Source organism: Acomys russatus, chromosome 2 (assembly GCF_903995435.1).
Source record: "Acomys russatus chromosome 2, mAcoRus1.1, whole genome shotgun sequence".
In the NCBI taxonomy this organism is placed as follows: Eukaryota; Metazoa; Chordata; class Mammalia; order Rodentia; family Muridae; genus Acomys; species Acomys russatus.
Window position 1 is genome coordinate 29131589 of NC_067138.1, and position 27900 is coordinate 29159488.

A 27900-nucleotide genomic window follows, 5' to 3' on the forward strand; every position below is an offset into this window, starting at 1 on the left:
GCAAATTAACAGCAGTGAGATCATTCCATGGGTCATAAGCGGCTGACTTGCTTTGGCAGCTATTGTGCAATAGGCCTCTCTGAAACTGTATTACACAGTGGGCACACCCATCAATGGGAAGAAGGTAACAATGATGCAATTCACTTTGAGAACAGTTGTGGCTTCTTAAAAAGTCAAACATGCGCCTGCCATGTGACAGCCATTTCATTTCTATTATGCAAGAGATGAAAACATACATCTTTACAAAGGCTTATGTATGGATATCCAAAGCAGCTTTGTTTTAATAGTTAAAGTCAGATATAGTCCAAATGTTTATCAATGTGCACACAATCCACTAGTGAGAGGCAATAAGGAATAAACAACAAATATGCATTTGTAGAAACATGCATAAATACCAAAATAGTTAATTACATTTGTTGAAATGAACCAGGCCAGAAAAGGTACCTGTGGTTCCACTTATAGTAACAGATGTCTGGGAATGAGAAATACACTACAGTGATAGAGCAGGAGGTAGTCAGGGGAGGACTGGTCACAAAGGCTGTGATAAGCCAGCAGGAATGGTAGACACATTTGCTATGTGATACAGTGATAGCCTCACAGGGCTCCCAATGGCGTGAGCTTCACATCTGTCTACTTTATAAATACCACCTACACCTCAAGAAGGCTGTGAGAAAACACAATGGCAGTTTTTGTACTGAAAATATCAGTGAAGAGACGAAACAAATCTTCAGATGAATTTGCTGAAATCTTAAGGATGGACAAGCTGCAACCTTTGCAAAGGCAACGGCTCAAGACTAAAATCTCTCCTTCTCACTCAGAGGGGGAGACGATGTGAGGAAACTGAGTGTAGCTATGAGGCCTTCAGCCCTGAGTAGGAAAGACACACATCTACTGGCTTTAGAGCCACATTCTCAGCTGTTGTACTTGGAGGATCCACAGCGGCTCACCTGTTGCTTAGGAACGGGCTTATCATACCACATGATTTAAAGGCTCCAGGAATACACTCTAACTGGAATTGAGACCGGTGGATAATAAATAGTTCTAGGATATGTTCCATTTATTAAATACCAAGGAAGTGTCTGCTGAAGTGTCTGGGTGCAGCTTCTATACTGCTGTGAGTACTGATGATCTTGGACTTCCATTTAATTTGATTAAAAAAATTTTTTTTAACTTCACACTCTACAAAGGTACACATATAACCCTTTTGACTGTACTTTCAGTATTTGGTCAATGACATGAGATGTTCAATACTTCATTATAAAACTAGCTTTCTGTTTGGCAATTCTGCTTGGTGTAGGATGATGTAACAGGCTTACGTGATGCTTGCTAGATAAGGCATAATACATACATTTTCTGGCCATAAAACCCATTACTTTGTATGCTAACTTAGAAAATAAATTTGAAGAAATACATTTTCAACCTGCAGCACTGAAGAACTTTAAGCTTACAGCAGGCTTTAAACTGTGGTCCATCTATTGCAGGACCCAAAGCATTTATGTGCTCATGAACAACAGCCTTCCAAGGAAAGACATGCCCTGGACACTGGTAGACATGTTCAGCCAGGAATATCTTCATCTAGTTTTAAAACAGACAGGCTGGGCGTGGTGGCGCACACCTTTAATCCCAGCACTCGGGAAGCAGAGGTAGGTGGATCTCTGTGAGTTCAGGGCCAGCCTGGTCTACAAAGCGAGTCTAGGACAGCCAAGGCTAACAGAGAGACCCTGTCCAGAAAAACCAAAAAACCAAAACAAACAAACAAACAAACAGACAGACAATATGTGACATTTTATGTTTCTGAATTATCCTTCTATTATTTATTTTGATTAACACCAGAGTAAGACAAGTAAGTATGACCCAAAGAACAAGTGTGAGCCATATATGGGTAGGTATTCCAGGTAGAGGGAATTAGAAACAGGGCTAGAAACGTGCAGGAAATACATTGTATTTTAAGCAAAATATAAAAGTTGGAGACAGGAGCTATGTGATTAGATGGGTGAAGGGGTTAAGTTACCAGACACTGAAAATTTGAAAATTATCATTACAAACTGCCCCAAACACAGGTGCCTGCCCAGCTTCCTCCTGAAACCTGCTCGTAGCCCCATGCTTAGAGTGCGCCAGTCTTTAGGTGCCTCTGCTGCTTTCTGAAACAGAATCCAGCAGTAGTCACTACCTTCTGGTTCCTAGCTAGCTTAGCATTTAAAAACAAAAAACAAAAAACAAAAAACAAAACAAAACAAAAAAACAACTTTCTTGGATTATAAAACCGTAAACTCACTTTGTTGTACTTGCTGAGGGGTGATAACCAAAACTCACCAGTAAGAAGCTTAGGGCCACAGCAGCTAAGGTAGCCCCTTTCCCACTGGTGTGCTCCATGCCTCTGGGCCCTTGTCCTACTGTGACATGGGAACCTGAGAATCATTTCATACTCTCAGACAGTGTGGGTACCAGACAGGGAACTTCTGGTATTTACCTTTGCACCTGGCTCCTTTAAAAGTTTACTTGGAAAAGGCCCCAACAAAGTCTCACTCTGACTCAGGCAAAAGCAGTGCAGGAGACAACCACAAAGATGAACTTCTACTGAGAATAAGGGCTGATCCAAAGCCTACCTGACCAGTATGACTTTGCACACTTTACTCTCTCTTAAAAATTGTATGTATGTATGTATGTATGTATGTATGTATGCATGCATGCATGCATGTATGTATGTGTGTGTATATGTATGTATGTGTGTGTGTATGTATGCATGCATGCATGCATGTATGTATGTGTGTGTATATGTATGTATGTGTGTGTGTATGTATGTATGTGTGTGTGTGTGTTGGCTGTTGTGGAGGTCAGAGGACAGCTGGTGAGAGTTGGCTCCTTCCTTTTACCATGTGCGTCCTGGGGATTGAACTCAGGCCATCAGGACTGGTGACAGCCATGGAAAGCTTGCTCGTCTTTAACATTCTCCTTTGAAGGACAGGAGTGAATACTTCGTCTACAGTGCTGTGCCAGCTAAACAAAGTAACACATATAGTGTTTAGGGTAGTCCCGAGGACTCCCTATAGAAGGCCACTGCACTGTGCTGCTCAGCAATTGGTGCTGTCCTACAATGTCCAATGTCCTGAGGTGTACAGGACTAGGGCTGGTGAGATGTCTCAGTAGCAACGGATGTTTGATGAGCAGTGACCTGAGCTCAGTCCCTGGAAACTAAGTGAAAGGTAGAAGCAGAGAATCAACTCTACATGTGTGTCATGGTATATGCATGTCCCTGCCATAGCATAGGTACACCCACACAGTAAGGATAATTTATAAAAACAAGGACTGATCCCTTCTCCCAGTACAGGCTCTTATACAGATGGCAGTCATTGGAGAAACAAAAAGAGCATTTCATAGGAAGAGCTTAAGCACTCAAACAAACAGTGAACTGGTATTGGTAAAGCAGTGTGCTTGTGGTCATGTCTGTGGACAGACAGGCAGGAGAGATCTTGGGTCTTACGGTAACTGTTAAACCCATATCACAACAACAACAACAACAAAACTCTGCTTTTGAGTGAAATGGAATGCCTATTCAGAGATGGACTTACCCTTGCTTGTAGTTTAACTGTGGTTGGTAGGACTATTACGCCCTTTAAAACACATACAACCCACATGCCTCTCTTTCACATAGCCCAGTGGTTCTCAACCTTCAGAAGCTTTAATATAGTTCCTCATGTTGTGGCATCCCCAACCATAAAATTACTTTTGTTGTTACTTCATAACTGTCACTTTGCTGCTATTAGAAATTATATGTGAATATCTGTGTTTTCCAATAGTTTTAGGCTACCCCTGTGAAAGGGTCATTCAGCCTCTAAAGGGGTCACATCCCACAGGTTGAGAACCACTGAAGAAGCCCCTCCCTCATCACCCATGGTATCCTCGAGGCTAAGGTAAAGGCTGGCCAGAGTTGTGTGGAACTTACTCCCATACAGCATGGCAAAGAGATGGAACATGGAGGGAAGCCACAGGGAGAAATGGGGGTCTAATCCTGGAAAAATGTGAATTTCCCACTAAGACTTCTACTATGAAGAGGGTTGTTCTACCTGGAAGCAATTTCGTTCATTTTTCATTAATTAATTTATTTAATCACTTTACAATCTGGGGGCAGCCCTCCTCTCCTCCTAGTCCCACCCTCACTCCCCTCATCCATCCCCCTTTTCCTTCTCCTTAGAGAAGGGGAGGCACCTCCTCCCCATTCCCACCCAACCCTCCCCACCCCCCCCCATGGGTGCCAACCCATCCTGGCATATCAAGTTGCATCAGGATTAAGTCAGACAAGGCAGCTCAGCTAGGGGAAAGGGATTCAAAGGCAGGAACAGAGTCAATGACAGCCTCTATTCCAGTTGTTAGGGGATCCATATGATGACCAAGCTGCACATCTGCTACATATGTGTGGGGGGCCTAGGTCCAGCCTATGCATGCTCTTTGGTTGAAGGTACAGTTTCTATGAGTCTCAATGGGCTCCTTGATTTTTCCTGCTCCCTCAATCCTCAGGAAGCAGTTTCTAGTTTTCAAACAGATGATGTGTGCCGTATGATGTTTCTAAGTAATACTTTTATTATTTTTACATTATTGTTTACTTCTTGCAAAAGACATTTCTAAACCAGACGCAATTTTAACTAGTAAATTTATATTAGGTTTACCTTGTCAAAACATCACTTTTAATACCAACAGCATATGTCAAATATTTAATCTCTCTACGGACTGGCCACATTATTGGCCTTCTTTATCATCTGAAATAGTTTTTCTGGCACTGTTCACAAAGAAATGCTATATGGACCTCAGCATATACATTTCTACGCATAATGTCTGTGCAATTGTGATGTAACTTTGGATGTTTCTAAAATTGTAAGGAACACACTACCAATTCTTGACTAGCCCGGGAAAATGAGAAGTAGAAAAAGACTCAGATAATCACGAATCAACCAAAATGAATCACTGACTGGCAGCTCTTTTGCATGATGAACAAACGCTGTTTTAGATAACATAAACCTACGGTTTGATTCGGCCAGGGGCAGACAGAAAACACTGGCTCCAGAAGTATCAAGGAACTGCAAGGAATCGCTGGGTCTATCTGTAATGCTCTCAACTGGCTCCAGGGATGGCCACAGAGTTCAAGCTCCATCAGAACCAGCGTTGTGGTTTACTCCCATTCTTCATGCTCAACATTCAGAACACAGTACACATAGAAGGAACTCAAGTATGTGCTGAACGGATAGAAAAGAGGAAGAGGAAGGGGAAGAGGAGGACCCTTTCCACGCTGTTGGCCCAACAGATGATGAAGAAAACAGTTGTCTCTACACATGACTGAGAACTGACAGATTTGGAAATTCTCTGGACTCTTCTATTGCGTATCTAACATTTAAGGAGATAAGGCCTTTTTCTTGACTTGGCCCATTCTTCATGGGTGCCAGGATGCTGTAGTCACTGTGCCACCTTGTGGTCATGACTGGAAAGTTCATCTTCCTTTATGGAACAGATAGTCCCCTCACCTGCACAGAGGTACCAGGAATGAGGAGGAACTTAGAGACAAACCAATGTCAACCATCCCACTTAAAGTGCCACCAGAAACACAAAGATCTATAGTCTATAGGGCGACGTGTGTCAACAGGGTACTGATGGCTTATCATTACTGACAACCAAACCTAGAAAGTAGAAACACCACAAAATAAACATAGGCTAGGTACAAAGAAAATTCACAGAAAGAACATATCTGGGGGAGGGGGTGTTTCAGAGAGGAGGTCCAGCAGAACAGGACCAGAGCAGGGGTGCGCAAGGACAGGAACTAGGCTCCTCTTGGTGGGAGCCATAGTGTCTTAGGAAAGGAGCATCAGGTGAGGTTGGGAGGGACAAAGCAGAAGCAGCTGCTAGACTTGGTGTGCATGTGAAAGCAAACTAACCCGGGAAAGACGGGCAATGTGGTCTGGGTAAAGGGCTTGGCTTTCTTCAGCTTCAGGTTCCTCAGCTATCAAGTGCGAGAGGTCAAAGGCTACTGGCCTGCTGTGGACGGACAGTGAATAGGGCACATCCCATATAATGGGAAGCAGTCAACTTTAGTGAACTTCACAGCAGCTGAGCAAATGTCAGTTGAGTGAAGTCACTGGCAGCTTATTTAATAGATCCTAGAAAACAAGCAGAGCTATTTTATTTTCTAAATGTTGTAAATTTCTTTACTGTTATTTCTCCCTAACTAACCCCTATCACCTCAAACTCATGTAGGGTCCAATCTTTCATTTCCCAAAAGGTCCTACCACCTTCCTAGGCAGTTGAGTGAAGACAAAACTTCATGCTGGCATCACTTTGGGCTCTTCCTCCTCCAGCACAGTCAGGAAGGCGTAGTGACAGGGGGATGAATACATGGATGGCATGAGGGCCTGAGAAGATCAAGAAAAGGACTACCCTACCCCGAGCCCTGCCTTTCCAGACCTAGTCCCTGTGTGTGGGAGAGGCGAAGGCATGACTGGCCAGTCCTATAAAACCTAGCAGAGCCACAACCCTTCCTAGAGTATCCCAGCTCAAGTTGTGGGTTTTTAGCACGGCTCTGCCTGGTGACTTAGAGCTGTTACTGTGGACATACTCCTAGGTCTGGTTCTCCATCAAGCTGGTATCCATAGGTGGGAGGGAGAACCAGTCCCTCCCTACCCTAAAGTATCACAGGCTGTACCAGGTGAGCAGCTAGCCAGAAGCAGGGGCATCCAGGACCCAAGGGTAGCTCACCCACACATCATAGATGCTCTTATTGAGTAGCACTCCCTGGAAGAGTCTAGATCACAGAAGAGGCCCTGGGACTCTTACAATTCAATACCTACCATCCAGTAGGCTGGAGTGGTTGAAGATGGGCACTGAGTAAGAGGTAGGATACTGTGCCAAGGACATTACTACATTGGGAATGCAGATAAGCAAGTAAGAGGTGGTGGGTAGCTGTCCCCACAGGAAGGCCCTGTACCCAGTACTGGACATTCTCATGAGATCTGGGGACCCCTGAAGTAAGAAAGACTGCTCTGGGGAAAAGGGGGAAGGCCTAATGACTTCCCCTTGGGAAGTCTCCCGCTCTACTCTTGGGTGCACTGGAAGGGAGCAGAGGGGTCACACAGGCTTCTCGGAGGAGTTAGGGGGTATAGTGCATATCCTCTGCTCTGCCTTGGACCAGGTGTCTGCCTGAGCTGGGCTGCTCTGTCTAATTAGTGCAGGCTGCTGGGGCAATGTTGATCCTTTCCCAGGGTCCGCTAGTAGAGACTTGATGTTGAAACCTTCCCTGGCTTGTTGTGGGATCCTGAGTGGCTCATAGGGCAGGGCATGGAGCATGTAGGGGCTCAGGTCCTTGGCGAAAGCTCTGTGTCTTCCCTGGGTCTGCCATTGCCAGACCAGGGCAGCGTTCTGAAGGTGTATTGCGCCTGCCAGGGTCAGACTCCCGACTGCTGCCCAGAAGTTGCCCTTGGCTTGGGGCTTCACATGCTCCTTGGGTACCTTAGGGAAGCAGGGGTTAGAGGAAAGATTGTGGTGGATAGCGTCCTTCCAGCCCTCAAAGTCATTCTTGAAGAAGGGGAACATCGCCTAGACCTGATGGATGATACTAGCCAACTTCAGGCTGTAGAAGGAAGATGCAACCTGAATTTCTAAGGCAACCATGGCTAATGTGGTGTAGGGGGTTATCGCTTCTTCCTCCTCTTGCGGGGGGGGGGGGCAGAGGGCTTGAGGGAGGCTCTGTTTACGCACAGGAGGCAGCCATGGGCTGTGGCCTGGCCTAACAGAGGGCTCAGGGCAGCCAGATGTCATGTGCTGAGGTGGAGTCCCAGCCTGGGCCCATGCTACCTTCGAGCGATTTAAAGAGCAGGGTGAGAGGGCTGGAATGCAGCTGAGGGGCAGCATGCTTGCCTAGCATAGACGAGGCCCTGCTTGCAATAGCTAGTGCCACAAAAAATATACAGAAAATAATAAAAATAAACAAAGCTCAGGGTGAGTATGGAGAAGGGCGGTGGCAGAGACACTTAAGACCTCACGAGCGTGGGAAGGAACCCAATGCTGGGAGTAAACAGAACAGAGAGACAGGCAAGAAGCTGCAAGGAGGCTTACTACACAGGTTGAAAACCCAAGAGTCTGTCCTGCCTCAGAGGAAATTGGGCACGTGTCAGGAAGGAACTGTTCAAGGCAGGTTCCCTTGGAGCTTGCTCACTCCTTGCCACCAAGCTGGCTCTGGCTACTGTTCCAGATGTTCCGGTAGCAGCATTCCTTATGCCTCCCCACCACAAAGATTCCTCTCTCCTGCTTTGCTTTTCTTGGCTCTCCAGAGCTTTTAGTAATCTTGGAAAGAGTTGTCTTTAGGGGAACAGTAGAGTCCAGAGTTGAGGGAGGGGAGAGAATGTTCTGGGGCAGAGCCAGGGAGTAACCCAGGCCCACATTCTGAGAGGCATTGAACTCACTCTCACTTTGCATTTGCTGCTTTTGCATCACCTAGTAATGTCCTTAGTCATCAGGGTGGCCAAGAAGAGCAAAGCAGGAGGGAGCAGTCTTCCAGGTAGGGAATAATGAGTGCTGCAGAGCATCATGGGAATGTGTGGTATGTCTGCAGGACTATAGCTTGAGAGCACCTTGATCATGACTTGAGAATAATTCTGATTTTTTAGATTCCTCAACTGAGGTCTTTCAGAAAGCTGTAACATCAATGTACAACAACAATAACAGTGATGGTCCTGAGCATGGCAAAGAAACATGGGTTCTGAGCAGCCAAGCAGATGCTGCCAATGCACACACATCCGATGATGCAGTACGAAAACATGCACCTTCTGCGTCAGTCTTTTGGGGAAAGTAGTTAAGTTGGACAATGAGATTTGGAGTCCAGGAAAGATTAGCAGTCCTAGATCAATGGCAAATGTAATGATACTGCCAAGGTGACTAGTTTTTTTTGTTTTCATTTTTGGTTTGTTTGTTTTGAGACAGAGTTTCTCTGTGGAGCTTTGTCTTTCCTGGACTCACTTTGTAGACCAGGCTGGCCTTGAACTCATAGAGACCCGCCTGCCTCTGCCTCCCTGAGTGCTGGGGTTACCTGGCTATCAAGGTGACTGTTAAAGGGAAACAATGGCAGACATAGGTGAGAAGGCAAAAGCATAAACAAATATTACAAGTGACAATATAGGGCTGAAGAGGTGAGAGCACTGCCTGACGTTCCAAAGGACTTGGGGTCCATTCCCAGCACCTACATGGCAGCTCACAACTGTCTGTAACTCCAGTTCCAATGGATCTGACACCCTCACACCAATGCACATAAAATAAAATAAATTTAAATAATAAAAAGAAGTTAAGATATAGACACTCTCATGTCCAAATGACCATGTGACTGACATGCCAAGGGAAACCCAGGCATTCATCTTTTTGCTCATTCATTTTATACCTAAGAACTTAGTTGAGGAGAATTAGCAGAGGTAAATGATGATATATGCAAAAGGGCTCTTAAAAACTATAAAGTGCAAGCCAACGGCGAGACAGCTGGCGTGCATTCACAAAGATCTAGCTGTTGAAAAACAGAGCAAGCAGCACACATGTAACTGGGAAGCTAACTTTATCCAATGTGAAATTTGATTTTTTTTTTAAGTGTATTCTACAGCAGAAGAGCCCAATCTGGTTGTAATAGCTATTATAGGCTCTAAAAAATGCAAAGGAAATATCCATTCATGTTTTCCATGGCCTTTATGATGGGACCCCCAATGCTGTGCTAAGAATAAGATCTCAGTCTCTGTTCATATTTATGGTATCCTGATGCTTATGACACTTAATTCAACATTACCTTTTAATTCAGTCTTTAAAACTTTTCCCCCCTGAAAGATTACTGGAAAGCGCAAAGCAGACTGAATTCTACTACCATAGAGGCAACCATTGCCGTGTGTTAGTGTAGGAAATGCCAACGTGCTGGTAAGCTGGGACGGGTGGAAGAACAGTGCCACCAAAGGGAAGTGCAAAGGAAGTGTCAGAACAGCAGAAGACAGGAAAGCAAGGGGGCTAGAACGTGTATAGTGATGACACTACAAAGCAGACCCATGATGAATAAAAACAGAATCCCTGGATTTGGGTCTTGGGGGAGTGGTGGTATTTTCTTTCATGATGGGCTAGATGGGGAAATAAAGGAAAGAGACCACACACACAAAAACAAACTGTTTTCTCAGGAGCCTGGCGCTGTTGAGGGAAAAGATACTTAAGGAGGGGTTGGGATGTAGGGAGAGAGGAAGAATAGGAAATCTCAGCATGGGAGGGGTAGCCTAAGCTGGGCTGGCATAACAGGTTGTCTCAGCAGCTATACATGCCATGCGTAGCCATGTATGGTACAGCAACTTCAGCTAGAGAGACTCTCCCCTGGGCTCTGAAGACCTGTCTGCAAACACTGCAGAAACCCAGAAGCAAGGGAATGCCAAGCAGGGTCTGTGTGGAAGGCACAACTTGCTTCGGAAAGAAGGCCGGGCACCTGCAGACAACAGTGCCAGCAGAAGGGAAGGGTGGAGACGGCAGGGAGAGGACTCAGCACAGTGAGGAGACTGCGAGTTTCCCAAGCAGGACAGAAACCCACAGTGTGGTGCTGAAGACCTGATATAGCACAGCCCTTGTCTTGTAGGCTAGCCTCCCTACTATGTACCTGCCCCCCTGTCCCCCCCCCCCCACATTATCCTGATCCTCAGCCACGGAGCTGTGCACTGTTGCCAGGCTACTCCTCTGTGAGCCCAGCTCTTTGTTCTTCTTCCACATGTCCACTGTTGATTATGTCCCTGCAACAGAAGTGCAAAACGGTAACTCTGATTCCAAGTGAGTGTTCGTGGGTAGTTTAATGATTAGAAGCCTCAGTCCTGGGACAATTACTGATGTCTAAGCTGCAAGCTGTAGGGGTGCTGAGAGCCAGGCACTATTGACAATAAATGCCTACATCTTTCTGGTGAACATGAGCCCACGGGGAACCCCTGAGCCTTCCACATAGCAGAGACTCCCATGTCAAAGGGGGAATGTGCCCCATATCTTCCTGCTCAGGTTATTCTGGATTAAGAGGAACCTCAAGTTTCCTAACTCCACATCTTCTGCTTGAACAGCACTGTATGGAGCAAACTGTGAGGCTGGCTATGAGGCTTGTCCTGGTCACAGCTCAGCATACCCATTTCCTCTTGCCGTGCACAGATCCCTGGGAAACACCCTCTCCAGTGTGACTATGCTGTTGTAGCAGACAGGTAGCACACTCTGACCCCCCTCAGCTCCCCCCGAAACAATTTCTTTTTACCTAGATGCCACTCCCTCTTTTTTCTTGCCTATTTCTAGCTCATGCCTTTCCCAAGGCTCATCTCAAGTTTTTCTTCTCCCTCCCATGGACACTATAGTGCTTGATATCTGTATTTTTCGGTGGACATTTAAAAACAGCACCTTTGTGTTCTTTTTGTACTTTCGCCCACCGTCTAAATGACATTTTTAAAGGCAAGAAAAAAAAAAAAGAAAGAAAGAAAGAAAGAAATGAATATGGGTATCCTAAAAGACATGGGTACCCCTCCTACTCTGGCTTTCACTTAGCACAAGAATAAAGTTTTAGTTATCAGGATGCACAGTGAAAACAAAGCTAAACCTGTCCCACTGCCAGGTAACAGCCATCATTCTAAGCAGTGGTATGGCATGGCTCTCCCCAGCCGAGTGAAGGCAAGAGCGTTAGAGTCTATATTTTAAAACAATGTAAATCTTGTGATTTTAGATATCTCTGTATAACTGCTTATATTGCTTTGTTAAAATAGGGTCAGCTGGTCCACTCTTATCGTGAGGTTGCCATGAAGATGAACAAGCTGAAACAAATAACTTATTTTTTTTAAAGTTTCTTTTAAAATGATAATACTCAATACTGATTCAAAATTTAACCACATTTTCATGTCTGTTATTTTTAAAATCAAAATGGTATTTATGGAGATGAAAGCAATTCCCATCCTTCCAAGATGGGGAGCATTACAAAGCGGAGCTCTTGAGTTTGGCCTTTAGTCAGAGAATGACACACACATTGCAGTGATTTCTTTTAAGGCTATATGTATGTCTTGGTCTTAGAAGCTCAATATCTAAAATTAACCAACCTCAGCAATACTTTCCACTGCTACCATACACAATTACATTATTTACTGAAGCAAAACCATTCAAAACTTCTGAAAGAAACAGTGACCATTCAGAATTCAGGTGGCTTGGCCACAAATCTGTCTTAAAGCAACTGAGTCTGATCCTTATTGTAAAACATAGTTTAGATTTATAATATTTTGAAATCTCCTTTAACTTACAGAGTGGATACATTATACATATGGAATTGGATGTATATATATATACATGTATGTATATATATACATATATATATCTTAAGTATTTATACAACACTTTCTAACTTGAGTTACTCAGTGCAAATTTTAAGCCTAAAATTTTACGTTTGCAACAAATCCATTACCTCATAAATACGTTAATATTGGTATTGACATAACTTATGTTTATACTAACAAATTAATTTAAAAATAGTTCTTATGGTCTGTCTATACTGAGGCTTTCTTGATGCTTGCTGTACACTGTGTCCATATGTCCTTACTCACAGACCACTCTGAAAGTGAAATGAGATAAGACAGGTAAAAGCAAGGAATAATCCCATGCTCCAGCCCAAGTGTTTATGGCTAAAGTGCAGCACCGATACTTACATGTGATGGTGATATCATTTAAAAGTCACGTTGGTCAGTGATTCAGAGAATAATTTAACCAATCAGGTTAAGTTTCCTTTCCTTTTAAGCAGAAACAGTCTCTTTGTGGGGGGGGGGGGAGAGGGAGAGAGGGGAGTGTGTGTGTGTGTGTGTGTGTGTGTGTGTGTGTGTGTGTGTGAGAGAGAGAGAGAGAGAGAGAGAGAGAGAGAGAGAGAGAGAGAGAGAGAGAGAGAGAGAGAGAGATTGATCATTTTTGGTTTTGCTTTTACTAGGAAGAACTTGTAATTCTAAGTTGGCTAACGTTAAAAATCCTATGACAGCTCTCATCTTTACACGCTCTGAACCTCTGTTTTCTTACTTGACCAGCTTCAAGACACAGCTGAACTAGTCCAACTCTGCTTTATTTTAGTGAAACGGCAGATTAGACAGACAACAGCATTTACCTTTAAAGTTTTTCCCAGTTTTCCTTTTTGGCAGCTGAATACAGTACTTCGGAGCTGCAGAGCTGGAGCACAGCACCACACACAGAGGCAGAGCATGCACAACAGCGTCCGCGCTCAGCTCAGCCTGCACGCTCCTCGTCCACGGGTGCTCCAGAACCCTACCACTTGATAACACGGCAACTGTGTGCCTGCCGCAGCAGCACTGCCATACACAGGGTGGCAGCACAGAGCAGAGCAGAGCCAAGCAGCAAACACACTTGGATGCCAATGGAAGGACACTAGTGTGTCTGAATCCTGATTAGGGAAAAAAGTTCGTAGACACACGGGCATTTTGGTTTTAATTAACAAGTTCCTTTTAATTCTGGCAGAGGAACCATGCACTGCAAGAAGACTCTTATGAGTCAGCCTCGGAACGGGATCCGTCATTCTTTTCTAAGCTGCTTTCTCCTCTTATTCCTGCAGTGACCAATCATGGGTGAATTGAGTGTAATTTCATTCAAGTATGACACTGGGCCAGTGTCGAGCAGAGCAGCTGAACCTGTAGTGCCTATGTTGAGACAACCTGAGCTGCAGCTAGCAGTGCTTCAGGGCAGCCCGCTCTTTTAAGAACAGCATGCTGTGCGAACAGGGGCATACTTAAGAAGTAAAAGTGGTACAAAAAAAGCTTTAATAAAGCCGAACAAACACTGATAATAGTAGTTTTTTAAAACCCTGAAGTAGCACTGTCCCAGTAAACACGTAATGATAAAAGCTCCGAACACAAGAGATGTGCAGTTGGGTACTAGGCTCTCCGCTACTACTTTTCTTTGAAAAACAATGAATTATTGAAGATACTAAGTTCTTTGATGTATATAGCCATTTAAAATATGTTTATTATCTATCAAAGGACAAATGCTCTGACCTCTTGCAGACCGCCAGACTTTTCAATTTTATTTTATTACTATTATTATTTTTAACAGTTACGTTGTTTACAAATTTCCAGGACTTTAAAAACAAATTCAGAAACAAAAATAGCTCTTTCAATTAAAATTCTGTCATTTCAACAGTAAATCAATTTATTCTGATAAATCTTTAAATCTTTCTTTTAGTCCAATTAAATTTATTATTTGATGGTTTGTTTTCATGTCAGCTTAGGTAAACAATTATGGTGATACACCTTCACATACAGTACTCCGAAACACAATGCAGAACAAATTATTTTTGAGGCATGCCTTACACCTTTTTTTCTAGAAGTCTGAAAGAAATCACCAGGAAGGCTGACACATGCACTGTCCAGAGAGCAGAATGAAATCACTGATCTGGGCAGCATCAGTGTGAGGCTGCGCAGGCTTTAAGAGAGAGCAGAGTATACTCTGTCACTGAGTCCTACAGATGCACACTGTACTCACCAGCACTTCTGTTCTTGGAGGACCTCTAAACTCCTGCAAGGGCTGCTTCCATCATTCTTGGGGTTACCTAGTGTATTGCACGTCCAAGTCTATCTTAATGTTGAAATCACATGCATTTACCAACACTTTTCAAATAAAATAGTAATTTTAGAAGAGAAACTCAACCAAGACAGAAATTTACTAAATTAATTACCTCAGACAATAACAAATTACCCAAAACACAGGAAGAACATTTCCTAACCTTTACTTAAGCAATTTTAAAGGTGCTAGGAGAGTGAACTGATGTCTGAGGCTGGGCTTGCAACAGTACTGGGCATAGCAGTGCTTATTTAAAGGATATGACACGTCTTACCCAAATACGTAAGGTAACAATTTTTTCATAAACTTAACAATTATGACAAATTTCATGTCAAAGTAACAGTGAGTGGTGAAGAGAAATTGTACTTAGAAAATACAAATGGCAACCTGAGAAAGGGGATGCACTCTTGCACAAATGCTCTTCTGTTTCACTGCCTTATGGTGATACAATAGAACCTTTTTAATCATCACTCCTTTGGGCATGATGAGAACTAATTTGGGCGCTGTAATTATAGCACTAAGACAATACAAGAAAATACAATTGATTTCCTGAGAAAACTGAGCAGACTAACAGCATTCAGTTGGTGCTGTTTTGAACCTGCAAAGCTAAGCAACCTGAAGCTGCCAGCTTTGGTTTCTTAGAATTCTCTCCATCAAGAACAATCACCTGATGCATCTTCAGAGAACCACAGCTGATGGTAGCACTTTCTAATTCTGCGTTTTAGACAAGGTCTACAGTCCTCATTTAAAAATTGATTTTTAGTTTTTTTTTTTAAAAAAGCACCTTAAAGATTCTAATGTACACTGATCAGACAATAGCTATTTTCTTAAAAAGCCAGATGGCAGCTCTCTTTAATTGTAGCATTTACTCTGAGAAGTAATACTTTCATACTTGAAAACTATAGCATAGGAAATCATAAACAGCCCACATGCAATGCACCAACACTGGTATGGGACAACAATTTAAATATTAACAAGTGAAAGGCTTAAAATGAGACTCTTATTCTCAAAGACAGATTTCAAGACTCTGCAGTGCCCTGTCACCCACCACTGCAAAGGACTCCTGCACTCTCAGAGAACTCTCCAGAGCACAAGGTAAATTCTGCTCTAGAGCTCATTGCAGCAGGGTTCAGTTCTCCTTCAGAGCATCAACTGCTTAGCAGTAAATGAGAAAGAGAAATATGCCTTTAATCAGCAGCACACACCTAAGATATTCTGAAATTAACAGGCTTACTGGTGAAATACACTTATCTTTATCTTGTAAAAGCTTTTAAAGTGTTATTAAGACTTAAGAAATTATTCAAATTTCTCTTAAAACGTGCACAGAGCAAAACTATTCTTAGCATGGGGCTTTAAATTTTATTTTACTAACCTAAAAAAGACATTTTAAGCTTTCAGATAAACAACAAAGAAAGTAATTTTCAGTGATCCCTAAGGCTCTCAGACCATTTCACACAAATACATATTTAAATTCTCTCTAAAATCTTATTAAAAATAGCAGAAAATGACTTTTTCCTTTTGCCTTTGTTAAAATATGAATTTCAAATCATTACTAAAAATCATTATTAGGATTTAGTTTAATCCACATCTAAAGGAAGAGAAAAGCCTTTGGAAATCTTGTTTTAAAAGGTGATTACAGATCTAGCAATTTGCACTAAAACCATTCTCTGATCAAATCCCTAAAGCACCACTCTGTTTTTTTTCCTTTCTTTCTTTCTGATAAATTTGTGATTTTTTTGCTTTGTAGCTGTTTATTCTTTATTCACACAAGTTGAATTTTAAATTTACCATAACTACTACTTTATTCTGAAATTCTCATTTCTCCAATTTCTCATCACTATATTTTAACATTTTAGTTTACACTGATGTGGTACACTGTTCAAAAGTCTGATTCATAAAAGGCATCAAAACCACATTTTTTGTTCTCAAACATCTTCATGTTTCTAGGTTTTATATGATTTTAAATTAGGAAAAGGTTTCACTTAAAAAACAGGGCAAAGGAATATTTTTAGCAAACTGCTTTTTCTATTAGCCTAGGCTATAAGTGCAGAAGCTCACTCACAACACGTGCACATACATTTCATAGGTAGTCATCTCAAATTCCCAACACACACTGTGGTTAGCTTTAATACCAGGACCCCGCAGTAACTTTGCTTACAGGACATACAGGGACCTTTAAACACTAACAATTTTACTGCAACATCACACTACTTCACTTTTAAAAACTGATATTATTTGTTTAGTAACATTTTTTGTATTTGATATGCATTTTTTTTTTAAAAAAAAAGGACAATCCTTAAGAACAACAAACACCAATACATATACAAAATCAGAACATAAAAGCATTCAGATGTCTTTAATAGGTCAACATCACCATATCCTGGTCAACTCTGCCCTGTAAGGAGGAGACACTAGGTAGGAGAACACACTAGGTAGACTGCAAACCTCAGGGAGATAGGCCAATACATTTAAAAGCAAAACTCAAACTACGTCTCTGTAATAATTTCCATTAGGCTTTTATACAGATATCTTTCTCAAAATGTCAAATGTTAATAACTACATACCAACCTTTCATAAAAATTTATAACCTGGAAATACTCATTTACTTTCTCAATTTCTATCTGAAATTAAATTTGCAAATGAGATATAAAAGCTGCCCTGATGTGAAGAAAAATCAGTAACACAGTAGATTTTCAGATTTGAGAATTTCAAAAAAGTTAGCAATGAAATGATCACAAGAAAGCAACAATAAATCACCTCTAAAGTGCCTGTGTGTTAGAGTGGAAAAGAGCTCTTCTTCATGGGTTCTGACATCACAATGAGCCTTGCAGTTCCTCAATCCGGTGTACCCTGCCCTTGCACTGAGCTTATTTGTAAATACTTTTCTAAGGGTACCTAAACATTTACTAATTGCTTAAATATGCCGCTTATATTAATTCCTGTTAGAACTAAGGGAATAAGGGTTCACCTTTGTTTTCAATCAATGAGTGACATGCTTTCCACATAGCCAGTGCTTCAGAAAAAAATGTTTATCAGGTCCCTAAACCACTTTAAGTGATGGCTCAGGGGACAGTTTCTCCCCTTCCACCTTCAACTGACCCACTTGCTTAGCTTTTTCTTGACAGAGACACTTTTCTCCTTCTGAAACTCTCCTCTCATGTGTAACAGGTTAATTTTTTACATGTTAAATTCTCAAAGAACAAAACTGCAAATAAATAATATTAAAGTGTTCCTAGAAGGATGAACATTTTGATTACACAACTTGAGAAAAAATGATTACTGAAGCAAACTTCAAAGACAGCCATGGATATAGGTTTTAGTTTACCTTTTAAAATCCCAAGAACATGACATTTAATTGAGAAAACAATAATTTAATTTTTAGGTAAATTTCCAGAATTCCATATGAAAATGTACGTGATAACAACCAGAATTATGATAATAATGAAAGAAAAGTCCCATGTTTGATTGATACTAAAACAAAAAACAGCATTCTTAAAATTTCAAACTATATTGATAAAGACAAGTTCACTACTTTAACTACAAAATGTCTATTTATTGAAATATCTTGATTATAATAAATACACAGATATGGAGTTCTATCAGTGTTCGCCCACAGTCACGGAATCATCTGGCACAGCAGAAATATTCTTTTTAGAATTTTGAATAGTGACACTGGGCATTTAAGTCTCAGATAAGGATCTTAGTCTGTGAGGTTTCTCTAACTTTAAGTGAAGTAAAAATTGTGAAGCACGAGCTACCCTTAGATTACTTTTGTAAACTGGTATAATTTAATAGGTTCCAAGCAAAGGGAGGTCAACAGGTAGGATTTCTAAGGCATCAAGAAACCGTGATACAGGCAAGTCAAACAAGCTCTTGTGGCACTCTGCATCTGAACAAGACACTAAGAGTCACAGGGCACACATTTGGGCATTCTGAATGCCTTTTCTAATTTCGAAAAGTAGCTGGTTTTTACAAAACCCAAACACTAAGTTTATGTCACTCTACATGAGAAAGACTACCCTTTAATAGATGAACTTCTGATGAGGTTGACAATGAAGGGTGGAATCCTATTTGAAGTGCCCAAACAACTTAAATAGCTCAATGAGCTAACAGAACTAAACGCACACCTTGCCTTGACTTTTACTGACATTGAATTTATTGGTATTAGTATTTGGTTTGTGGATCCAAACATCTCATGTATTTTAAGCATAACACATAATCCTGGACTACTTATAGACAAAGTAACTATCGAGCTAGAAACACAATGAAAATGCAAAATGAACTTCAGAGGTCTTATAAGTAATGACGGAATTCTGAAGCCTGTGGACAGAAGGTTCTGGTGGGGAGGGGTTATCTTCTTTATTGATATTTGTAATCTCTTTCCAACACACCATGATTTAATAGTGATTTGTGACACTGTGCTTTCTTTAGTGACTTCGTAGAAAGCTGTAGTTGTTTCCAAAGTGGGAAACCACAAGATGATGTGTTCACAGGACACTGATAGTGTTTTCGTGGAGGTATTTACAGAAAGGTGCTGAGAAAAGTTCAGTTAGAAACAGGAACTAACACACAATGGACTTCAAAATAATAATTTTTATGCAGTATGGCAAAAGAGAACACTGCCTAAGACGTCTAAAAATTCAGTTCTAACTTCAATCCATTTCTATAAATTGTAAAAACAAGGCAAAATAGAGATTTCCCAAGCTCCATGTGCCCGTGGAAACTGAATGCAAGCAGTTTCCATTCCAGATCAGTCTTAGTCTTACATACAGCCCAGTTAACAATGTACACATTTCACCTTTCGAAAATACTGTGGACGTCTAAGACACAAGAGCCGATAGCAGCGGACGATTAGGAAACATTCCTTGTTAAACAAACCACTTCAGCTGCAAAGATGCAAATCGACAAGTTTGTAGGATTTTCAGGCATTTCCATTTTCAAAGTGCAAAGTTATGACATATGCATAGGATGGGCTTTAAAAATGAATGTACATGTAAACTTTTCCATGGTCTTCATGAGAGCCACTCCTGCTTCCCCAGAAATGTCTACTGCTTACAATGTGAAGGAATCTTCACCACTTTGCCTTTAATTTTCAACCAGAAGTCCTCAGTGTACCTGAAGCCAATGAATAGTAGGCATTTTACAAAATGGCTGTAAAGCCCCATTATGGGCATACATGGGTCTTTGATCTCACTGCACAGAATTCATAACTGTTCAATAATGCTATACCATTACACCACACACCTTCAACTATTTCCATTTTTCCACAATTCCTTCCAAAATCAGCTTCCAGAGCAAAGCAACGTAACATGAAAAGGTTCTGGGAGGGCTTGTTACATAAAAGAACAACGTGGATGAAAACTAAGCCACACACACACACACACACACACATCCACCTTCTGCTGGGCTTGTTTATCCCTCCTCGCCCTCCATCACTCCTAAACGTGGGTGCACTTGCGTAATGGAAAGAGAAGGCGCTTCCATCACCACACACTTCCAGCACCTCTGCCTTTGGTCCTCAGATGGTAAGTCTGCATAGGTGATGAAAACCCTAAGAAAAGAGAAGCTGTCCCTTTAAAATGCCCTGCTCTGTCCCAGATCCCACGTGGAACCAGCATCAGCAGCACTTTCCCACTAACATCAATGTGATGCAAGAGGCACCATCCTTTTATATACATAAAACCAGAAAACCTCAGTCCAACACTCCTCAGTGAGGGCGAACAGGTGAAGCAAACGTGTCAGGAAGGGAGAAACTAAACAACTCCCCACCCCTCCCCAGAAGCTTCGCCAGTCTTGCCCTTCAGTCTCTCTGGGCAACAGCACCTTTCTACCCCTCCTCTGGAGAGCCCAGTTTAAAGAAAGGAGGGAGCCACTAACAAAACCTGAGACATAAATGCGACGAAAATGCAATCTAAAGCCGGAAAGGTTTATTCTTCCAATCACACATATTAACTCTATTAAGAAAATGGCATCACTTTTTTTTTTCTACTCAAAAAAGCAAGCCCCGCAAAGATCATTAAAAGGGAGTTATAAAATAGCAAATATAGTGTTTATCTCATCTCAGACCAGTCCACATTACCAATAAGTTTAGCAGTTTCTGCACTACCACCTCCCCCTCCCTCCCCTTGCTTCTCTTGCATTGGATTTTCACGTTTTCTCATTGTCGGTGGAGTTATAAAAGGCTTTTGCCCTTCGAAAGTTTTAAAAAATAAATAAATATTAACTCCTTGGTCCCTGCAAAGTCAAAATGGACTTCAGGGGAAAGGCGGTTCACACTTTTACCTTTAGCGAGAAAGGGGGGAGCATCCCGGATTTTTAGGGATTTTTTGCGATTTTTTAACAATTTTTATTTGGTTATATGCCTGAGTTCTCCCTCCATTTTGGTTGTTTATGATACTGACAACAAGCTGTCCCTGCTCCGTCCCGATCTCCTGCTTTCATTTAGCACCCCCTCCCCCTACGCCCCCACCGCCACCCGGCTGGGTCCGGCGCCCCGCGGACCCCGCACCCCGACTCGGCTCTCCCACCTGGGCAGGAGGGCAAAAACACATGCATTTCTCCAGAAAAGAAAAACCTCTTCGGAAAAGGGGGCAAAGTTACCCCAAGTCACTCCCAGTGCCCCCCAAATATTGCCGACCGCGGGTCTCCGCCAGGCCCTTTGGGAAGCGACCTTCCCCCGGGATGTTTTGGTGGAAAATGCGGAGAGTTTCCTCTCAAAACCGAATTTATATTAATTTTTCCCTTATTTTTCGGGTCTCTAATGTCTTCCGCTCTCGCTGCTGCCGCTGCCGCTGTCACAATATTCACAGCACCAGAGAGGAGGAGGAGGAGGAGGAGGAGGAAAACTTTTCAAACTTTCCAGACCCTGAATAAAAGGGTTTTTTTTTTTCCCACCGACCTCACCTTCGGGTCCCCAGCCGCGTCGCCCCCTGCCCTGTCAGCAGCGACCTCGGGAGTCCTCGTAGCCCCGCCGCATGATTTTATTTGATTTTTTTATTATTATTTTTCTCTCTGGGGTCCTGAGCAGGGGCTGGGAGTAGCACAAACTTTTCCTCCTCCTGCCGCCGCCGCGGCTCCTCTGCCCCCTCGGCTAGTCCCATAATTTAAATAACCCTGATATTCCTCCCGCTAAACGCCTCCCCGCCGCCCCGGACCCCGGGAGAACTCACCGCGGGGCTTTAACATCCTCCCTCCGGCCCGTCCGCCGCCTTTACACCGCCCGCGGAATTTCTAATAATTTTTTTCTCATATTTCGGGCTGGACGCGGCGGGCCTGGAAATTGTTTCCTTACGCCTCTTTCCAGCAGCCATTGTAGTGTATGCGCTGCCCCTGCAGCTCAACTTGCAGCTGCCGCCGCCGCCGCCGCCGCCGCCGCCGCAGCCGCCGACGTCGCGCCCACCGCCGCCTCCCCCCGCCCGCTCGGCCGCCGCCCCCGCCCCGCGCCCGCCCGCCGGCCCGCCCTGGCCCCCGCCCGCCGCGGTGCCCGCCCCTCTCACGCTCCGCCCCGGGCCCGGCCAGTCCGTGCGGCCGCCGCAGGATCCCTGCGGCCCCATTGGTTGGCACGCCTGCCCGTTAGGCCCAAGTGTTAAGAGCGAGCCTGCAGGGAGGGGGGCGCGGTGGGGCGGGGAGAGGGCGGGGTCTCTCAGAGCCCCACCCACTCCTCCAACCTGAGCCCTCCTCCCGCTTCCCGGGGGCGGAGCGAACAGTGCCCGCCCCCACCTCGCAGAGTCCCGCGCGCCTGTCAATCCGGCAGCGGCGCGCGCGGATTGGACGGTCTGAAACGGGGGGCGCGGGGGCAGCACGTTGGGGTGCGCGCTACTTAAGGTCCTGCTGCGTGAGCCACTGACGTGTTTGGAGCCGGAGCCGGCTAGGGTGTTGGTGGTGTAGTTGCCCTTGGTGAGTGGTCTCCGGCCCCTCCCTCCTTCCATGGCAAGTCCCGGACAGCACTCAGCCCAGCCGAGGGCCGACCCTAGTTCGTGGCTCCAAACCGTCCGCGGCATGCTCCTGCCGCTGCTCGCGCCACGCGATTCGTCCGGCCGGGGCAGCGGAAGGTGACCCAATGCAGGTCTGGGCATCCCGGATTGTGTCACTCCCCGCCCTGTCCTCCCTGGGTCCCCTCACTGTGGTTTCTCCCCTCACCCTCCCTAGCCCCAATGTCGTGCTCTCCTGTGCCAGCTGTCCACCGTTGGATACTGCGGAGCGGCACCCCGGAAGGCAGTGCGGTCCCGGAGTCGCATCCTTTGGGATTCTTCTCGGACTTCCCAGTTCCCGGTGGTGTGTACCTTGACTTTTTGCCCCTGGTCCCTCTACACCCAGGTTTACGGCGGCGTGGTGTGTTTCTGCTTCCGGATTTAACAACTTACAGACCAGACTTTGAGCAGCTTGGGGGCCTGGACTTGTTCAGGAACGTGCCCTTCCCCCCCACTACGGATCGAAGCTACGAGGAGAGTGGGAATCAGGAACTCCTTTGGTAAGCAGTTTTGCCTTTTAGAGTAGATTTAAGAGTTGTACTGTAGGTTTGCAGCCTTCCCTCAGACCTCTGGTTTTTCTTTCTGAATGTCATCTTGGAAGTGGTAGGGCGTTGTAACAGTTGTTCACTCCTGCCCCGTCAAAAAGCAAGCAGATAAGGCCTCTTTTGCAGGGCACTCCATCTTGCCCTTCAGCCCCACTCCTCCATGTAAATTGACATTTCCTCTTCCAGTGCTGTTAACACAGGAGTTTACACGGAAGAGGTGACATTCGGGAATCCATGTTTAGAGTGACTTGTATATAGGCTCCAGAATAAAAAGCAATAAAACGAGGATAGCCCGAAGCAGCAAACTTGATACCTGTGTCGTGTAGGTATTTGTAAAGAATTTCTGACTGATGATAAATAGAACAGAATTCTCTCATGATTAGGGCGCAGCTTGAGTCATGTCTGGATCGGATTATTGTTGAGATTACTATATGTATGGTGTATGAACAATCAAGTGGAACTTTGTGAAGATATGACAGTACAGACATGGAAGAGGAGACTGTAGATTTCCTTAGCCCCATTATTCTCTTAGGAATAGGCAGCCCCGTAAAGTCCCTTCTTCCGAAGAGGAAGGCCTTCTAGTTATAGCAGCGTTCTGTCCTGAGTTTCCTTCCTGTCAAGGTGGTTCTGCTGGCTGGATATTTTCAATGAAGGCCATGGAAGAGATAATTATTTGGTGAACAGTGAAAGTTAAAGAACTGCCGAGTAATCACATTCCTGATCTTTCTCAGAATTGAAGACGTTGGCCTGGGTGACCATTGATTGATTCAGAATACATTCACCATCAGGAAGGAGTTTATGGACTTGCGTTACTTTTCTTGAATATGTATTATTTCATTTAACGTGTGTGTGTGTGTGTGTGTGTGTGTGTGAGATTCCACATAAAAACTCAGACTTCTAAAACTGCCCGTGCATGCTTGTTTTGGTTTTTTTTAACTCAGGAGATTTGTGTACACCATACTGTCTTCCTTTTCTGAAACCTACTTTGATTTTTAGGTAGATAAAAGATTATAAACCAGAGCAGGGTTTGGGCATGTAAGCCAGATCAGTCCCTTAAGCTCAGTACAGGGATTTTTCAAAGATGGTGGGTGGCTCATCAATGTCCTATCAACATAGTGAGTCTAATAAATACCATTCTGAAATAATTGCCACTAGCCCTTGAAGAGAATTGTCGTACCAGTTTCACTTGAACTGGATTTTGACGAGCAGTTGTCCTTGACCATGGCTGGTAGACCGATTTCATGATTTGATTTGGGAATAACTAACTGGCTCTTATGGTAATGTGGTGTCTTTAATCGAAAAAAAAAAAAAACTTTTTGTAACGCTGTAATTTTAAGACTTGAATTGGAAAATTATAGAACCACAGTAGCATTCCCTGACTTCCTGCAACCCAGGGAAGTATTATTTAAATAGGAGGTAGTGCTAGAAGAAAATATTTCATTGTTGGCTGGGCAGTGGTGGCACACGCCTTTAATCCCAGCACTTGGGAGGCAGAGGCAGGTGGATCGCTGTGAGTTCAAGGCCAGCCTCGTCTAGAAAATGAGTCCAGGACAGTCAGGGCTACACAGAGAAACCCTGTCTCAAAAAACAAAAAACAAACAAACAAAATTTTTTTCATTGTTTTTAAAACTATGGCTTTTTAGAATGTTAGCTAAGCAGTTAACTTGGCTTTTTATATATTCACCGTATTTCCTTGTTTACTGCCCTCTACTTTGAGAATGAGATTTGTAAGTGTGCGTGAGACTGAGGACATTTTCTGGTCATTTCCTTCTGATCTGTTTTTTTTCCCACCTACCTTCGGTGAGAAGACAAGATGCCCTTGGTCACGCGGCGGCTGAGAGACCCTGACGTAAATCCTTGCTTGTTGGTATGCTGGTTTGTTTCTCATTGTCATGAGTGTTAACTTGGGAAAACCAATCTTAATTTTGTGGGCATCTGTCTTATGCAGTTATTGAATAAAGTGTTATTCTGTGAAAAGAGATTCCTGGCCAGCGTATTTTATTTCACTGTAATGTTTAAAAATGACCAAACTATAGCTAACAAAGACCCTTCTTTTCACTTAATTGTGAAATAAACAGTGCTTGGTTGTTACTGTAAAACTTGACAAGCGTAGTAACACGAAAGAAACTCTTTAGTCTGAACAGGGGACACAATAAAGCAAATTCAAAAGCAATGGTTTTAACCACAGCAATTATTTAATCTGTCTTTGAGATAACCTGCCTGAGTCACAGGTTGACAGTAGGACTAGCTTATTTTAAGCTTAATGGTTTTCACAAAGGTATCTTATAAACAACATTGTGTTGGAATAATACGTTTTTATTTGCATTAATTAGGTATAGCTTGTAATACTTTGTTGTGGACTTGCCAGTCTTGAGAAATGCAGTGCAACAGTCATAGTGTTGCTATGAGGAGCACTAATCCACCTTCCTGTATGGGTTTTTCAAAAATCACATTTTACAGTATACATCCATTGGTCTGTATATTCTCTTTTCATCCGCTGTATTAAGTATTGTTTAGGTAATGTATGTTTCTTAGATTGTGAAGCACAGTCCCTGTCCATTTGAAACTTTATTTTAGATAGCTTCTCATAGTCATACCTTTCACTTTGAAGCTTGTTGTCCAATCTGCTTCTAGGTTAGACAGCTTAAGTTTAATTACCAGTGGTACCTACTTCATTTTAAACTCATAGCCCTAACTTTCTTTTTGAAGTCATATTAATGATAACTATTAAAGTTGCATAGGTAATAGTATGCTTGCATAACGGACTGAACGATAGCCAAAATTGCATCTAGATGAATGCTGCTAATTTAGGCTGCCTTGATGTAGATCATTTACTTGTGTAATTTTCTCGGAATCTCAAAACAAGCATTAAGATCAAACATCAAGTCAGAATGAGAATTGAGGCAAGCCAGGAGAGCTGCACTTAGAGTTGGAAGGCTGGTCTCTGTTGATCCTGCACACTCTTGGGCCTGGAAAGAGGTTTAGCATGAGCACAGACTGCTGGGGCTGTTCCAAGGTGGTGCTTCTCAGGAAAGGAAATGATGAAAGCAAGGCAAAGAGAGTTGGGAGGGTGCTAACTGTGTAGTTCTTGCTGATGCTAAGAGCACCTTATACCTTACTTCAGCCTCCCATCAGTCTTTAGCTCAAACTCATGGGATCAGTTACTTAGAAAACTGGCCCAGGCTGGGGGAAAAAAAATGTCTTTTTAAGTTGAGTGATTTCTGGAATAGCTGGCTGTATTATTTGAGTTTTATAAGTCTACCTACTAAAATGAACACAAACCATTTTACATCTGTTCAGGGGGGAAGCAACTTCAGAAGTCTTTGTGTTTGGTTGGAGCACATTCCACATTTTAAATGATTACTCTTTTACATCTTTAAGGAATCTGATGCTTCTACCAGATGTATGGATGAAAACAACTATGACAGGGACAGGTGTTCCAATTACTTCCTGAAGTACAAAAACTGCCGACGATTCTGGGTAAGCCCAGCATGTCAAGCTTTTTCTAAGACTCTGCTCTTAGGCTTGTGACTAAAGCTGATATCAATCAATAACCAATCAATCAATAACAGTCTTCCCAGTGATGGCTGTAGGGAAACTTAACGTTTGACCTTATTTTCTGTGTGGTATATCAACTCTATGGTGTCCTTGAGAGAGTGTTTCCTTCTATTCCAACGTTTAAGACTCCCATTTTAATACAAGTAAGTCTTCCTGGATAAATATATTTAGTCATAGCCTTTTTATAAATTTGGATTTCCTGAAGAGGAAGAGAAAGTACAGTTTACCCTGATGTCTTCCGTCTCATTAGGCTTACGTTTCTGCCTGCTTTCTAACAGCCAATCACAGTTGTTAAAATGGTCTCATTTTCCTTAATATGTTGATTCCTCTTCCTTTTCTGATAGACTATTAGTTTCACTGAATAATTATGCACAGCATTTGTAGGGGGACTGTGTACACGCTTGTGTGTGTATTCAGTGGCATGCTCCTATCCCATCTCTTGCCAGTAGTGTTTTCTGCAGAGATAATCACTTCCGTGTAAATAGTAATAGACTGAAACATCTGGAGTTCCGGTAGTAGGTTTTTGAGTTTTAAAACTTAGGTTTTAGTATTTTCCTTTTGGAGAAACAGTAGAAAATTACTGGCAAATTATTGCCATTTAATACGTGACTGATTTTGATGTTTTCTTTTATGCCTATACACAGAATTCTGTCATGGTCCAAAGAAGACAAAATGGAGTTAAGCCGTCTATGCCTACAGCAGCAGAGAGAGATGAAATTTTGGGAGCAATGCAAAAGATGCCTTACTGAGTGTTTGCATTAAAGTTGTTTCTAGAACTTTGAAGCAGATGAATTTTTATTGTAAATTCATGATTACTGAAATCTTAAGACTTTATTGGTTTTTGTCCCAGACAATTTTGAGTTGTACACAGTGAGATAGAATTCAGTTAACCTCAAGTCTGTGGTGTCTGCTCTCAGAGCTGTGACGAGAACATGTTATTACCATGCTGTCCTTTGTAGAAGGACAAGAGTGTTAGGCGGGGCTGTGGGAACTGAACTCTCTTGGGTCTGGAAAGAGATTTAGCATGAGCACAGACTGCTGAGGCTTTACAAAGGAAATGGTGAAAGCAACACAATGATGGAAGGAACAGACGTCATGAGTTTAAAGGAGGAATGAGGTGGAGAGATGATTGGCAAGCTAAGCTGTAGGTAGATATGTGATGGGCCACAGGCCTGGGAGTCGTCCCTGTAGCTGCACACAGCACATTTATGGGTAGTACC

The 27900-nt window shown here is 43.0% G+C and overlaps 2 protein-coding genes and 1 pseudogene across 6 annotated transcripts in view; 1 reads left to right on the plus strand and 2 right to left on the minus strand.

The window, feature by feature from the left end:
* Window positions 1–21965, minus strand: part of Plag1 (PLAG1 zinc finger) — a 39238-nt gene extending 17273 nt beyond the window's left edge. For all 4 annotated transcript variants that reach the window (XM_051159778.1, XM_051159786.1, XM_051159749.1 and 1 more), the window contains exon 1: window positions 21777–21965. The gene's annotated coding sequence lies outside the window, so the exon portion shown is untranslated. The remainder of the gene's footprint in view (window positions 1–21776) is intronic.
* Window positions 6673–7797, minus strand: LOC127206218 (forkhead box protein H1-like; annotated as a pseudogene).
* Window positions 21966–24849: 2884 nt separating the features above from the next.
* On the plus strand, window positions 24850–27488 carry Chchd7 (coiled-coil-helix-coiled-coil-helix domain containing 7). 2 transcript variants are annotated; one of them, XM_051166049.1, is made up of 3 exons: window positions 24850–24989; window positions 26504–26602; window positions 27325–27488. In XM_051166049.1, the coding sequence occupies exons 1-3, from the start codon at window positions 24936–24938 to the stop codon at window positions 27427–27429; spliced, it is 258 nt and encodes an 85-aa protein (XP_051022006.1). In that variant the 5' UTR covers window positions 24850–24935; the 3' UTR covers window positions 27430–27488. The 2 variants fall into 2 exon arrangements, with proteins under 2 accessions (XP_051022006.1, XP_051022012.1); XM_051166055.1 differs by lacking the exon at window positions 27325–27488 and having other exon boundaries at window positions 24850–24997; window positions 26462–26976.
* Window positions 27489–27900: the final 412 nt, after the last annotated feature.